We start from the raw sequence: 13,995 nt of genomic DNA on the forward strand, positions 1-13,995 counted from the left end.
CATTCCACACACACCCACTCATCACACCCTACACCCACACAGTTACACCCACACCCTCCTCACACACCTTCCTGCTGAGAAATCACTCCAGCCTGTTCGGCTCACTCTCTGTAATTAAGGGCGGATTACAGTCTGAGGGTTTTGTCTGCTCGGCACAGTGTTTATGACCCAGTAAGAGATCATGTCCACACTCTGCGCTGCGTCAGACTGCTGCTGGCCCGTCCCACCAGTCAGCTGGGTCCCCAGTCTGCTCCAGTGGGAATGACCAGACGTCTGTGTCAGACATTCACCTGCAGAGACTGTGCAGCTCCAGACTGCTCTCTGCTACCTTGAGGTTGTTCATTAGCTGGCAGATCTTTCTCAGCCACTTGCCAGCAGGAAAGACATCGACTTAGAAGCATCAGAGGCAGATAAGCAGAATTTAATAAACCATATAAACCTCTCAGTGAATGAATGATATGATTTATCAATACTGATTTAAAATACATTAAAATCTAAGATGTTAGCAAGGCTTGTGTATCAATATCTTGACTGACAGCACTGTAAAGCCTGGAGTGGATCAGTCTGCTGTGCACTGGGAGTGTGACTGACAGCACTGTAAAGCCTGGAGTGGATCAGACTGCTGTGCACTGGGAGTGTGACTGACAGCACTGTAAAGCCTGGAGTGGATCAGGCTGCTGTGCACTGGGAGTGAGACTGACAGCACTGTAAAGCCTGGACTGGATCAGACTGCTGTGCACTGGGAGTGTGACTGACAGCACTGTAAAGCCTGGAGTGGATCAGACTGCTGTGCACTGGGAGTCACACTGACAGCACTGTAAAGCCTGGAGTGGATCAGACTGCTGTGCACTGTAAAGCCTGGAGTGGATCAGACTGCTGTGCACTGGGAGTGTGACTGACAGCACTGTAAAGCCTGAAGTGGATCAGACTGCTGTGCACTGGGAGTTACAGTGAGGTTCTGGGTTCGTGAGAGAGGGGAGAGAGCTTTGGAATGAAGAGAAGCTGTAATTGTGCGTCTCTGAAAGCATCAGTAAAGGACAGGATGAGGTTTCTGGATCAGTGAGCTGGCGCAGGAGCTGCACAAGCAGAGCAGAGCTTCCTCAGGCCCTTCTAGACAGGAAGTCTTTCAGAAGGCTCTTCTATTTTACACAGCTGCACGTCTCAGTTGTGTTATGCTGGTACTTTCCCTGACGTCTGTTGCTGGCTTCTGTAAAAACACAGTGAGAGTAGCCGGTGTGGGATTCCTGCAGAGCTCAACTGCTGCGCAGATACAGTATGAAGTGTTCAGTGTGTCAGAGCAGGGAGGAGGCCGTGTGTTCAGTGTGTCAGAGCAGGGAGGAGGCTGTGTGTTCAGTGTGTCAGAGCAGGGAGGAGGCCGTGTGTTCAGTGTGTCAGAGCAGGGAGGAGGCCGTGTGTTCAGTGTGTCAGAGCAGGGAGGAGGCCGTGTGTTCAGTGTGTCAGAGCAGGGAGGAGGCCGTGTGTTCAGTGTGTCAGGGCAGGGAGGAGGCTGTGTGTTCAGTGTGTCCAAGCAAGGAGGAGGCCGTGTGTTCAATGTGTCAGAGCAGGGAGAAGGCTGTGTGTTCAGTGTGTCAGTGCAAGGAGGAGGCCGTGTGTTCAGTGTGTCAGAGCAGGGAGGAGGCCGTGTGTTCAGTGTGTCAGAGCAAGGAGGAGGCTATGTGTTCAGTGTCCCTGTGCTCAGTTTTAAACGCTCTTCCCTGTAGTTTCCGCTGTTGTAATCTGGTTTGTGTTCCACTGTTGATTCTGAAGATCACTGGGTTGATGGTGTCAGCGTCTTTCATTACGATGAAATCCTGGTATCAATGAACTTTTAACGACCATTAAGTGCCTCCAGTTATCTGTTTTAAAAGCTGTTCCCTGTTTCCACTGGTTTGTGTTCAGCTGTTGATTCTGAAGGAGGAGTTCTCGTGAGTTAACTGTGTCAGTGTCTTTCGTGATTTTAAATATCGTCTCCATTCTCCATTGAATCAGTCATCACCTACGTTGTTAAAGCCAGAATAGCTGCCATCGAAAACTGTGGGCGGACAGCTGCTAGTGCTTCACAATAAAGTCATCAGACAGACCCCAGGGAAAGCACCTTGAGCTGGCAGGCTGGACTGGTCTGAAATGTGCTGGGAGATCAGAGGAGCACGACTGACAATATTGTCTCTCAGGCCTGTTTGTGTCTCCCAGAGTCTCTCTCCTCCTCTCTCTGACCTCTCCGCCTCCCACTGCCCTCACTGCCCTCACCCCTCTCTCCTCTCTCCTCTCCCTCCCCTCGCTCCTCCTTCCTGCTCCTCCCACTGCCACCTCCTCTCTCCTCTCCCTCCCCTCGCTCCTCCTTCCTGCTCCTCCCACTGCCCCCTCCTCTCTCCTCTCCCACCCCTCACTCCTCCTTCCTGCTCCTCTCACTGCCCCCTCCTCTCTCCTCTCCCTCCCATCACTCCTCCATCCTGCTCCTCTCACTGCCCCCTCCTCTCTCCTCTCCCTCCCCTTGCTCCCTCTCTGCTCCTCTCTCTGCTCCTCTCCCTCCCCTTGCTCCCTCTCTGCTCCTCTCCCTCCCCTTGCTCCCTCTCTGTACTCTGTCTCTCTCTGCTCCTCTCTCTGCTCCTCTCCCTCCCCCTGCTCCCTCTCTGTACTCTGTCTCTCTCTGCTCCTCTCCCTCTCTCTCTGCTCGCTGTCGCCCTGTGTTCTCCTCCCTGGCCCTGCCTCTCTGAGCTGTGCAGGAGTACTATCAGCTCCAGACAGATTGGAACTGACTGACTACACACAGACTTTTAGAGCTGCTATTTAATTTTTAAAGCAGCCCTTTCATTCTTATGTAACTGCAGTTTTCCAATATATTTTTAACGCCAGTTTCCCTTTTCTCTCTCCTCCTTGACGAGAATGAGCCGTTCAGGAGTGTTTACGCTGTGATGCAGAGACGGAGAGAGTGATGTCTCACAGACAGTATTAGCAGGCTCCTGTGTAGTGAAAGCCACCCTCGGGCCACAGGCTGTACCCCAGAGACGGCGCCTCAGCAGAACCTCTCCGGGCTCCTGAGATGTACCTGTCGCCCCCCTGCTCATCCCCAGAGAAACAGTCCGTCCCAGAGGTCTGAGTTCAAATGTCTTCCAGTCCTTTTTAATCTCCTTCGAGTCTTCTGAGATCCCCTGGTGGAGCCTGAACAGCCGCGTCCCTGACAAGCTCCGTTCCTCTTCCTCCCAAACCGTTTGTCCCTTCCCCGGGGTCCCCCGGCGCCCTTCGACAGGGAGGTCCTGAGCGTGTTACCGCGGAGACCTCAGACTTAGCCAGGAGCACGAGGGAGACAAAATGCAAACTTCACTGTGACATGTCATTCACCAGCCACGTGCCATCCCAAACAAAACACTGGCAAGTTTGTTTTATTTCCTCAAGGCGCTAACAACAGGGTAAAGGACTGCGGGCTGGCGGCTGGTGTTAAAGCACAAGAGTAAAGTATCTCCCCCTGCCCTGTCTGCACTCTCTACAGCTCGACTTACTCTCTCCCCGAACTGCAGGAGCGTGGCACAGCGCCGGGCTGCTGGTGTAACCTCATTCCTAATTAGGGGCAATCAAAAGGACCCACGTTTCACCTGTGGAGTGAGCGGACTAGTACTAATTAGCCAATAAAGACAGGTGTATCCATCCTCACTCCGGCAGGAGGTCTCAGCTGGCTCCAGAGTTAGTATATCAGGCTGTGGTAACTCACAGGCACTAGTAACAGGCTGCGGTGTCTCGGTCAGTAGTAAAAGACTGTAGTGTCTCTGTCGGTAGTGATGGGCTGTGGTGTCTGGGTCAGTAGTAACAGACTGTAGTGTCTCTGTTGGTAGTGATGGGCTGTAGTGTCTGTCAGTAGTGACGGGCTGTGGTGTCTGGGTCGGTAGTGATGGGCTGTGGTGTCTCGTCGGTGGTGATGGGCTGTGGTGTCTCGTCGGTGGTGACGGGCTGTGGTGTCTCGTCGGTAGTGATGGGCTGTGGTGTCTCATCGGTGGTGATGGGCTGTGGTGTCTCGTTGGTAGTGATGGGCTGTGGTGTCTGGGTCGGTGGTGACGGGCTGTGGTGTCTGGGTCGGTGGTGACGGGCTGTGGTGTCTCGTCGGTAGTGATGGGCTGTGGTGTCTCATCGGTGGTGATGGGCTGTGGTGTCTCGTCGGTAGTGACGGGCTGTGGTGTCTGGGTCGGTAGTGACAGGTTGTGACAGGCTGTGGTGTCTGGGTCGGTGGTGACGGGCTGTGGTGTCTGGGTCGGTAGTGACGGGCTGTGGTGTCTCGTCGGTGGTGATGGGCTGTGGTGTCTGGGTCGGTGGTGACGGGCTGTGGTGTCTCGTCGGTGGTGACGGGCTGTGGTGTCTGGGTCGGTGGTGATGGGCTGTGGTGTCTCGTCGGTAGTGACAGGCTGTGGTGTCTCATCGGTAGTGATGGGCTGTGGTGTCTCATCGGTGGTGATGGGCTGTGGTGTCTCGTCGGTGGTGACGGGCTGTGGTGTCTCGTCGGTGGTGATGGGCTGTGGTGTCTCGTCGGTGGTGACGGGCTGTAGTGTCTGTCGGTGGTGATGGGCTGTGGTGTCTCGTCGGTAGTGACGGGCTGTGGTGTCTCGTCGGTAGTGACGGGCTGTGGTGTCTCGTCGGTAGTGATGGGCTGTAGTGTCTGTCGGTGGTGATGGGCTGTGGTGTCTCGTCGGTAGTGACAGGCTGTGGTGTCAAGGTCGGTAGTGATGGGCTGTAGTGTCTGTCGGTAGTGACAGGCTGTGGTGTCAAGGTCGGTAGTGATGGGCTGTAGTGTCTGTCGGTAGTGACGGGCTGTGGTGTCTCGTCGGTAGTGATGGGCTGTGGTGTCTGGGTCGGTGGTGATGGGCTGTGGTGTCTCGTCGGTAGTGACAGGCTGTGGTGTCAAGGTCGGTAGTGATGGGCTGTAGTGTCTGTCGGTAGTGACGGGCTGTGGTGTCTCGTCGGTAGTGATGGGCTGTGGTGTCTGGGTCGGTAGTGATGGGCTCCCACTGCCCTCTGCCTGCTGAGCTGTGATGCAGCAATCGCTCCTGATGGCGCAGTGGATATCAGTGCTGCATCACAGGAGTGAGGCCCTGGGGCTGTCTGTGTGGAGTTTGTATGTTCTCCCTGTGTTTGGACTGAGGGAGGAAACCCACACAAAGACATGCTGGTGGGTTAATTGGCTTCTGGGAGAACTGGCCCTGCTGTGAGTGTGTGTGCCTGCCTGCCTTGTGATGACTGGATGGTCTCTGCCTTGTCTGTTTCCTGCTTGGGATAGGCTCTTGCTTCACTGTGTTGGATAACGTATTTAGAAACCGGACGGATGGTATATAATGGGATTCAAGGCGATGGTTTAGAGTTGGTGTTTGTTCTGTACGTACTGTACAGTGAAGAATCTTAGTAGAATAAGGTCTCCTTGTGTGGACAGTGATTGCTGTCCATGTGCTCAGCCTTCACGAGCCCCCTGCTGGTCTGTAAGAGGCCTGTATTTTGTATACAGAATATTGAAGTCCGTGTGGTGTTTGTGTTGAGTTTTGCACTTTGATAGTCTTTTGAACAATGCGGGAAAGGCACGAGGAGGAGATGATCTCGGGGGCTGATGTCGTGGAGTGAAACACGGGCCTGTGCTGCCCTCTACTGGTCAGAACGAGAATTAACAGCGCTTGTCCACAAGAGCTCAGGGTTTTCTGTAAGCCGAGTCGGATTTCTCAGAGTGAAATCCTCCCTTTGTAGACGAACGTGTCCGTTAATAAGATGACTATTTTGTGTGGTCGTGAGTGTGCTGTGTGTGTACACGGGCCTGGTCCGAATCTGCTGTAACGCCTGGTCGCTGAGACCGGAGTCGGAGAGCTGCAGACACGACCCCCAGCGCGCAGACCCGCCGGGACCTGGCAGAGACATGCGCCGTGACCGGCAGTCAACAGAGACGAGCACGAGGCTGCCCACGGAGCTTGGGGGACGAGGCATCGCCTTCGAAGAATAGTATTCAATACACTTTAAGTTCAGGTTTATTGTCATAGGTATCTAAAGACAATGAAATGCTTATTTGTGCGTTTTCCTCGCGTGACAAATGACATAACAGATGACCTAAGAGATGACATAACATCGACCCAGAAAATGACATAACACATGACCTCACAGTTCCCGGAGGCTGGAACAGGGGCAGCAGCTAGAATGTTAACCGGGGCTAGGAAGTAGGAAGTAGAAATGCAAGGGGCTGGAACTGTTTACAACTGGTTACCGATTCTTAGAGCTGTGAGGAAAGGAGGGGGCTACTTCTGGAAGGGATCATTTCGGTTAAGTAACCATGAAGGAAGCAAGTAAAGGTTTATTCCGTGCTTTTCATCTCCTTTCCGCCTGGAATAAACCGTTCCTCGTCCCTTTGCAGCCTACGCATGCTGACGCAGCTCCCTACTCGGACTAGGTAACGACGCGCTGGTGAGGCGTGCGAGGAGCGGGGAGGGAGCCTGGTGGTGTGATCTCCGAGCGGAGAGCCCAGTTCCCACACGGCTCCACACGGGGGAGCCGCGACTCCAGCTGCGCGCGTGTGTGGGACGGCGAAGCGTTGCCCCGGTTACAATTACAATGGCAGTTGCCTTGGCAACGGATGTCTGTTTCGCTGCATGAAATTGCGCAGCGCGCCTCAGCCTGCCTCCTTCTCCCGACCCTCTGTTTACCTTTGGAGGGTTCAGGTGGACGTCCGCATTATGTGATTTAAACAGATGATGGAGATGGTATAAATAAGATGAAAAATACAAATATTTATATTCACTTTACCGTACTCACATTCTCGCTCATTCATCTCGTCTTCCATTTTTTTCTCTCCAGTCCTCTTTCTCACTGTAATTCATCCTTTCCTCCCTCTCTTTTACTGTTTTCTATCCCTCTCTCATTTCCTTACTCTTTCTTTATAAATCCATATGAAGGTTGCAGCTGACAGCCTGTTCCCCGGTACAGTCCAGTCCCCCTGCAGGTCTCCAGTGTGACAGCCTGTTCCCAAGTACAGTACAGTACAGTCCCCCTGCAGGTCTCCAGTGTGACACTCTGTTCCCTGGTACAGTCCAGTCCCCCTACAGGTCTCCAGTGTGACACTCTGTTCCCTGGTACAGTCCAGTCCCCCTACAGGTCTCCAGTGTGACACTCTGTTCCCTGGTACAGTGCAGTCCCCCTGCAGGTCTCCAGTGTGACACTCTGTTCCCTGGTACAGTACAGTCCCCCTGCAGGTCTCCAGTGTGACACTCTGTTCCCTGGTACAGTCCAGTCCCCCTGCAGGTCTCCAGTGTGACACTCTGTTCCCCGGTACAGTCCAGATCCCCTGCAGGTCTCCAGTGTGACACTCTGTTCCCTGGTACAGTCCAGTCCCCCTGCAGGTCTCCAGTGTGACACTCTGTTTCCTGGTACAGTGCAGTCCCCCTGCAGGTCTCCAGTGTGACACTCTGTTCCCTGGTACAGTACAGTCCAGTCCCCCTGCAGGTCTCCAGTGTGACACTCTGTTCCCCGGTACAGTCCAGTCCCCCTGCAGGTCTCCAGTGTGACACTCTGTTCCCTGGTACAGTACAGTCCAGTCCCCCTGCAGGTCTCCAGTGTGACACTCTGTTCCCTGGTACAGTCCAGTCCCCCTGCAGGTCTCCAGTGTGACACTCTGTTCCCTGGTACAGTCCAGTCCCCCTGCAGGTCTCCAGTGTGACACTCTGTTCCCCGGTACAGTACAGTGCAGTCCCCCTGCAGGTCTCCAGTGTGACACTCTGTTTCCTGGTACAGTCCAGTCCCCCTGCAGGTCTCCAGTGTGACAGCCTGTTCCCCGGTACAGTCCAGTCCCCCTGCAGGTCTCCAGTGTGACACTCTGTTCCCTGGTACAGTCCAGTCCCCCTGCAGGTCTCCAGTGTGACACTCTGTTCCCCGGTACAGTCCAGATCCCCTGCAGGTCTCCAGTGTGACACTCTGTTCCCTGGTACAGTCCAGTCCCCCTGCAGGTCTCCAGTGTGACACTCTGTTCCCTGGTACAGTACAGTCCAGTCCCCCTGCAGGTCTCCAGTGTGACACTCTGTTCCCTGGTACAGTCCAGTCCCCCTGCAGGTCTCCAGTGTGACACTCTGTTCCCTGGTACAGTCCAGTCCCCCTGCAGGTCTCCAGTGTGACACTCTGTTTCCTGGTACAGTACAGTCACCCTGCAGGTCTCCAGTGTGACACTCTGTTCCCTGGTACAGTCCAGTCCCCCTGCAGGTCTCCAGTGTGACAGCCTGTTCCCCGGTACAGTACAGTCCCCCTGCAGGTCTCCAGTGTGACACTCTGTTCCCTGGTACAGTCCAGTCCCCCTGCAGGTCTCCAGTGTGACACTCTGTTCCCTGGTACAGTACAGTCCCCCTGCAGGTCTCCAGTGTGACACTCTGTTCCCCGGTACAGTCCAGTCCCCCTGCAGGTCTCCAGTGTGACACTCTGTTCCCTGGTACAGTCCAGTCCCCCTGCAGGTCTCCAGTGTGACACTCTGTTCCCTGGTACAGTACAGTCCCCCTGCAGGTCTCCAGTGTGACACTCTGTTCCCTGGTACAGTACAGTCCAGTCCCCCTACAGGTCTCCAGTGTGACAGCCTGTTCCCTGGTACAGTACAGTCCCCCTGCAGGTCTCCAGTGTGACACTCTGTTCCCCGGTACAGTACAGTACAGTCCCCCTGCAGGTCTCCAGTGTGACACTCTGTTCCCCGGTACAGTCCAGTCCCCCTGCAGGTCTCCAGTGTGACACTCTGTTCCCTGGTACAGTACAGTACAGTCCCCCTGCAGGTCTCCAGTGTGACACTCTGTTCCCTGGTACAGTACAGTGCAGTCCCCCTACAGGTCTCCAGTGTGACAGCCTGTTCCCCGGTACAGTACAGTACAGTCCCCCTGCGGGTCTCCAGTGTGACACTCTGTTCCCTGGTACAGTACAGTCCCCCTACAGGTCTCCAGTGTGACACTGGCCTCAAGTCCTGGCTTTCTGCTGGTTTTAGAGGCACCTTCTCATCTTTAACATTAAATATCATCCAAGTCATTAAAGTCCAGGATGGAGAGACAACAGAGACTAGTGGCAGACACCAACACCTGTTACAGACCACTTCTCTCAGACGTGGGCACAAGCTCCTGTATGAACAGGCCGGGCTGGGTGTCTAGCCAAGGTGACGTGACGTCAATGGGCGACTTCAACTTCCCAGACAGAAAGTGGGCCCGCTGTGGGGAATAAGGGGACGGAGTGTCATGCTGTCAACGTGAGTCCTGCCTGTAGACCTGGCCTTTTCAAACATCCAGGAGAGAATCACACGATCAGGTGTGGGGAAACACGGGGGAGTTGTGCCCATGTTAATGTGGAAGCTCTTGATGTATACAGCCAGAGTGGAACCAGGGTTTGTAACTTCAGGGAAGCAGACTGTGGAAGAAGGATACTGGGGGAGGAGACCAGGTCCGTGGAAGAAGGGTGGTTCAGAAATGGGGTGCTAAGGGCTCAGCCCAGTTTCAGCCCTGAGCCAGTGAAGTTCACATCCAGGGAAACAGCTGGACTGATGGATAAGTAAAGGCAAGAGAAAGAGGAGAGCTGAGCACAGGCTGTGCGTCTCAGGGCTCAGAGGTGGAGAGAGGCTCAGCTGAAAAAAGACATTACAATTACCAAGAGGGAGGCAGGAAAGGATATTGCATGGGGAGCTTAAAATAACACTCCATGTCTTGCAGCAGTCTCTCAACAGTAAAAGCCGGAGTAAATAGTTTACGAGATGGTAGCAGACACATAAGATGCTGAATCTGGGGTGAACTTGCTAAAGGCATACTGTCACTGAGGGGCCTACAGGGGCAGGGCAGCTGAAGACCAGTAGCTCACGAGGTCCTGGTGGGGTTTTCCCAGTCACACAGGAGGAGATAGGGGTGGTGTTCTCAATTCCACGGGGAGCACAGCTTCCAGAATGGAGACCAGTTCACCACTGTCTGCCTGTGTGTCAGTCAGTCTGTCTGCCTGTGTGTCAGTCAGTCTGTCTGCCTGTGTGTCAGTCGGTCTGTCGAAGTGTCTGTCAGCCTGTGTGCCAGTCGGTCTGTCGGGGTGTCAGTCTGTCAGCCTGTGTGTCAGTCTGTCAGCCTGTGTGCCAGTCGGTCTGTCGGGGTGTTAGTCTGTCAGCCTGTGTGCCAGTCGGTCTGTCGGGGTGTCAGCGTGTGTGTCAGTCGGTCTGTCGGGGTGTCAGTCAGTCTGTCGGGGTGTCAGTCTGTCAGCCTGTGTGTCAGTCAGTGCTCCAGACTCTTGGCTGTACTCTGCTTGGGGTGATGAGTGCACTTGAATTATTTGTGTAGCTCTGTATTATTCATCCAGCACTCTCCCTCTCCACACAGAGCGTGCTTTTATTGCAGCAACACAGTCTGGGTGCTGCCTGTCACTGGGATTAAGATAGACGGGTGAACTGGAGGTAGAGAGAGTGACTGTGGCCTGGAGAGTTGGCCATAGCTTTAGGAAAAATCAGACAAGAACCTTGTTCTAGAGGCTGAATGGCAGAACTCAATCAGTCAGCTACAGTATGACAATAACGGCTGACAACAGTGTCAGTGTCTAAATCACTGTGTCAACCAGGCAGAATTGTTATTTGATTTAACCATTATCTGACTATTCAGGGTGTCAGTGTCAGGTGTCAGTACAGGATACAGTGTGATGGGGATGTTGTAGTCTTCCCCAGCTCCCTGACTCCGCCCAGCCCCACCCCTCAGCACCCTGGCCCCTCCCTCACAGCAGACACGCCCCCATTACTCCTTGTCTGGGTCTGGAGAGAGGAGTGAAGCAGAGAGAGGGGGAGGAGACAAATACTCAGGGTTTGAACATCCTTCCCCAAAATTACTAATCTAATCCCAGAATTCCAAAATAGGTCCCAATCCTGCTGGGAAAAGAAACTCAATAGAGCTGCAGCCTAGTGTGTGATCTCCCGTCACAGCCTGAGAAACAGACATTGAGACTTGGAATATGTGTAAATGTTTAGTAATTGTTATTGCTTTGGCAACATTGTACTTCATCAATCACGCCAATAAAGCTCTTTCATTTCGAGGTTTGGCGGAGGAGGGGGGGGGGGAGAGGGAGGAGAGGGGAGAACAGAGTGTGTGTCACGTTGCACGAGGACTGGGCTGATACCCTCCTCTCTCCTCTCCCTCTCGCTGTGCATGCGTGTGTCTCAGCTCAGCTTGCTTGCTGGAGTCCCTCTCTCTTCACAGTGAGCAGCCTGCACCCCTGCACTGCCCATGAGAGAGTCAGAGAGAGGGAAAGGAGACAGAGACAGAGAGAGGACAGCACACAGACTCCGAGAGGAGACAGAGAGAGGACAGCACACAGACTCAGAGAGAGACAGGAACAGAGAGAGGACAGCACACAGACTCCGAGAGGAGACAGAGAGAGGATAGCACACAGACTCCGAGAGAGACAGGGACAGAGAGAGGACAGCACACAGACTCCGAGAGAGACAGGGACAGAGAGAGGACAGCACACAGACTCCGAGAGGAGACAGAGAGAGGACAGCACACAGACTCCGAGAGGAGACAGAGAGAGGACAGCACACAGACTCCGAGAGGAGACAGAGAGAGGACAGCACACAGACTCCAAGAGAGACAGGGACAGAGAGAGGACAGGACACAGACTCCGAGAGGAGACAGGGACAGAGAGAGGACAGCACACAGACTCGGAGAGGAGACAGAGAGAGGACAGCACACAGACTCGGAGAGGAGACAGAGGAAGAAGAGGACAGCTCCTCAGCTGTCAGAGTGGTGCCCTCAAATTGCTGCCCTCAAAGATCTGGAGATGGGGATTGTCATGGGAACCTTCTCCATGCAGACCAAGCAAGTGAGCTATCGCAAAGGTACACCCCCACACCCCAGCCCGCCCATGTGAGTTCTGGAGCGGGAGACTGTGTGCGGGGGCTCTTTGTACTGTGTGTGTCTTTTTGTCTGTGAGCGAGAGCAATGGTTTTGCCTGTGTGAGAATTTAAAGCTGAGAATCTATGATCTATGTCAATGTACTCAAAATACTTTCAAAAGTTTTGAAATTGCTGATATCGGATATGGGATTCTATGCCACAAACCTAATGCTGGTAGAATCTAGAGTGGCTCAGACTGCTGTGCACTGGGAGTGTGACTGACAGCACTGTAAAGCCTGGAGTGGATCAGACTGCTGTGCACTGGGACTGTGACTGACAGCACTGTAAAGCCTGGAGTGGATCAGACTGCTGTGCACTGGGACTGTGACTGACAGCACTGTAAAGCCTGGAGTGGATCAGACTGCTGTGCACTGGGACCGTGACTGACAGCACTGTAAAGCCTAGAGTGGATCAGACTGCTGTGCACTGGGAGTGTGACTGACAGCACTGTAAAGCCTGGAGTGGATCAGACTGCTGTGCACTGGGACTGTGACTGACAGCACTGTAAAGCCTGGAGTGGATCAGACTGCTGTGCACTGGGACTGTGACTGACAGCACTGTAAAGCCTGGAGTGGATCAGGCTGCTGTGCACTGGGAGTGAGACTGACAGCACTGTAAAGCCTGGAGTGGATCAGACTGCTGTGCACTGGGAGTGTGACTGACAGCACTGTAAAGCCTGGAGTGGATCAGACTGCTGTGCACTGGGACTGTGACTGACAGCACTGTAAAGCCTGGAGTGGATCAGACTGCTGTGCACTGGGACTGTGACTGACAGCACTGTAAAGCCTGGAGTGGATCAGGCTGCTGTGCACTGGGAGTGAGACTGACAGCACTGTAAAGCCTGGAGTGGATCAGACTGCTGTGCACTGGGAGTGTGACTGACAGCACTGTAAAGCCTGGAGTGGATCAGACTGCTGTGCACTGGGACTGTGACTGACAGCACTGTAAAGCCTGGAGTGGATCAGACTGCTGTGCACTGGGAGTCTCTTTGAATTTGAGAATAAATAAGAGGTAGAGAGAAGGGAAGCGAGTTATCGATGGGGGAGAGAGACACAGGTCTCAGTTCAGACATGCCTGATAGCCGCCGTATAGCCTCAATAGCTCTGAAATAGTTCTAATGTAATACTCTACCCTGCTCCTCTCCCCCTGCTCCTCTCCCCCTCTCCCTGGCCCTGGGGGAGACTCAGGAGGGGAGCATTGGGGGAATGAGGCAGTGAAGGAGCAGGAGAGGGTGGGGGAAGGAGCATCAGTGTGTTGTGAAATTGCAGTGGAGGGAGTCTTTGCTTAGTCACCCCTGCCTGACTGGAGCCTGGAGAAACAGAGAGCAAGAGCAACAGTCTCCCGCGGAAACCTCACTGCTCTCACGCAGCCCAGAGGTCCTGCTCTCTCTCTCTCTCAGAGCCTCTCTCCCCCACACAGAACAGGGGGACTCGGACAGCAACCCCTGACACACTGGGGCCCCAGCCACCAGCACTCAAGCTGGGACCTGCCCTGGTGCAGCAGTGCACCCCCTGCTGGAGAGAATAAGTAAAATCCTTTCGGCAGCTGGGACAGCCCAGCTCTGGACCCAGAGTCACAGAGGGGAGACTGAGACCCACAGGGGGACCACTCTTCCCAGCAGCACCCTGAAGACGAAGGGGTGTCTGGGTGTCCAGAGCACTCCACAGTGAGCTCTTCAGAGCTCTAAACGCCCCCTCCTGTCCTCTCCCATCCTCTCCTCCTCTTTAATTCTTCTGCTCCTCCTCCTCTCCTCTCCCTTCCTCTCCTGCCCCCTCTTCTCCTTTCTCCCCTTCCTCTCTGCTTTCCCCATCCTCTCCTCTCCTTCTCTTCTTCCTCTTCCTCTCCATCCCCCCCTCCTCTCCTCTACCTCTCTCTCCTCCCCCCTCTCGGCAGCAGTCCAGACTCATCTCTCTCTGTCACGCCCCCCTCTTCGCCAGAGCCTCACATTACAATAACAACATCTTCACTCAGCTGATCTCCCAGCCGCGTTTAATAACCAGCCTGCTGCCCACAGGCCCAGAGCTCACAGCGCTCAGCACTGCGGGCGGGAGGGAGGGGAGGGCAGGGAGAGACATGGCATTGTAGGAACATGGTGCCGTCGTCATCTGCTGCAT

The 13,995-nt window shown here is 54.3% G+C and overlaps 1 protein-coding gene and 1 long non-coding RNA gene across 5 annotated transcripts in view; one reads left to right on the forward strand and one right to left on the reverse strand.

Moving 5' to 3' along the window:
- Positions 1-13,995, forward strand: part of LOC148650432 (A-type potassium channel modulatory protein KCNIP1) — a 47,392-nt gene that overhangs the window by 4,307 nt on the left and 29,090 nt on the right. The window contains exon 1 of one of the 4 annotated variants that reach the window (XM_088604234.1): positions 11,167-11,824. The exons of the other annotated variants lie outside the window; for them this stretch is intronic. Within the exon in view, the coding sequence (XP_088460360.1) occupies positions 11,767-11,824 (58 nt within the window). The 5' untranslated portion in view covers positions 11,167-11,766. Of the gene's footprint in view, positions 1-11,166; positions 11,825-13,995 lie in introns of those variants that run through there. 4 annotated transcript variants of the gene reach the window in all.
- On the reverse strand, positions 2,773-6,957 carry LOC148650433 (uncharacterized). The gene is made up of 2 exons (XR_015926129.1): positions 6,769-6,957; positions 2,773-3,282 (listed from the first exon to the last, which is right to left on the reverse strand). It is a non-coding gene; the product is annotated as an uncharacterized LOC148650433 (long non-coding RNA).

The sequence above is a fragment of the Lepisosteus platostomus genome, chromosome 13 (genome assembly GCF_059453375.1).
Source record: "Lepisosteus platostomus isolate fLepPlt1 chromosome 13, fLepPlt1.hap1, whole genome shotgun sequence".
NCBI classification, from domain to species: domain Eukaryota; kingdom Metazoa; phylum Chordata; class Actinopteri; order Semionotiformes; family Lepisosteidae; genus Lepisosteus; species Lepisosteus platostomus.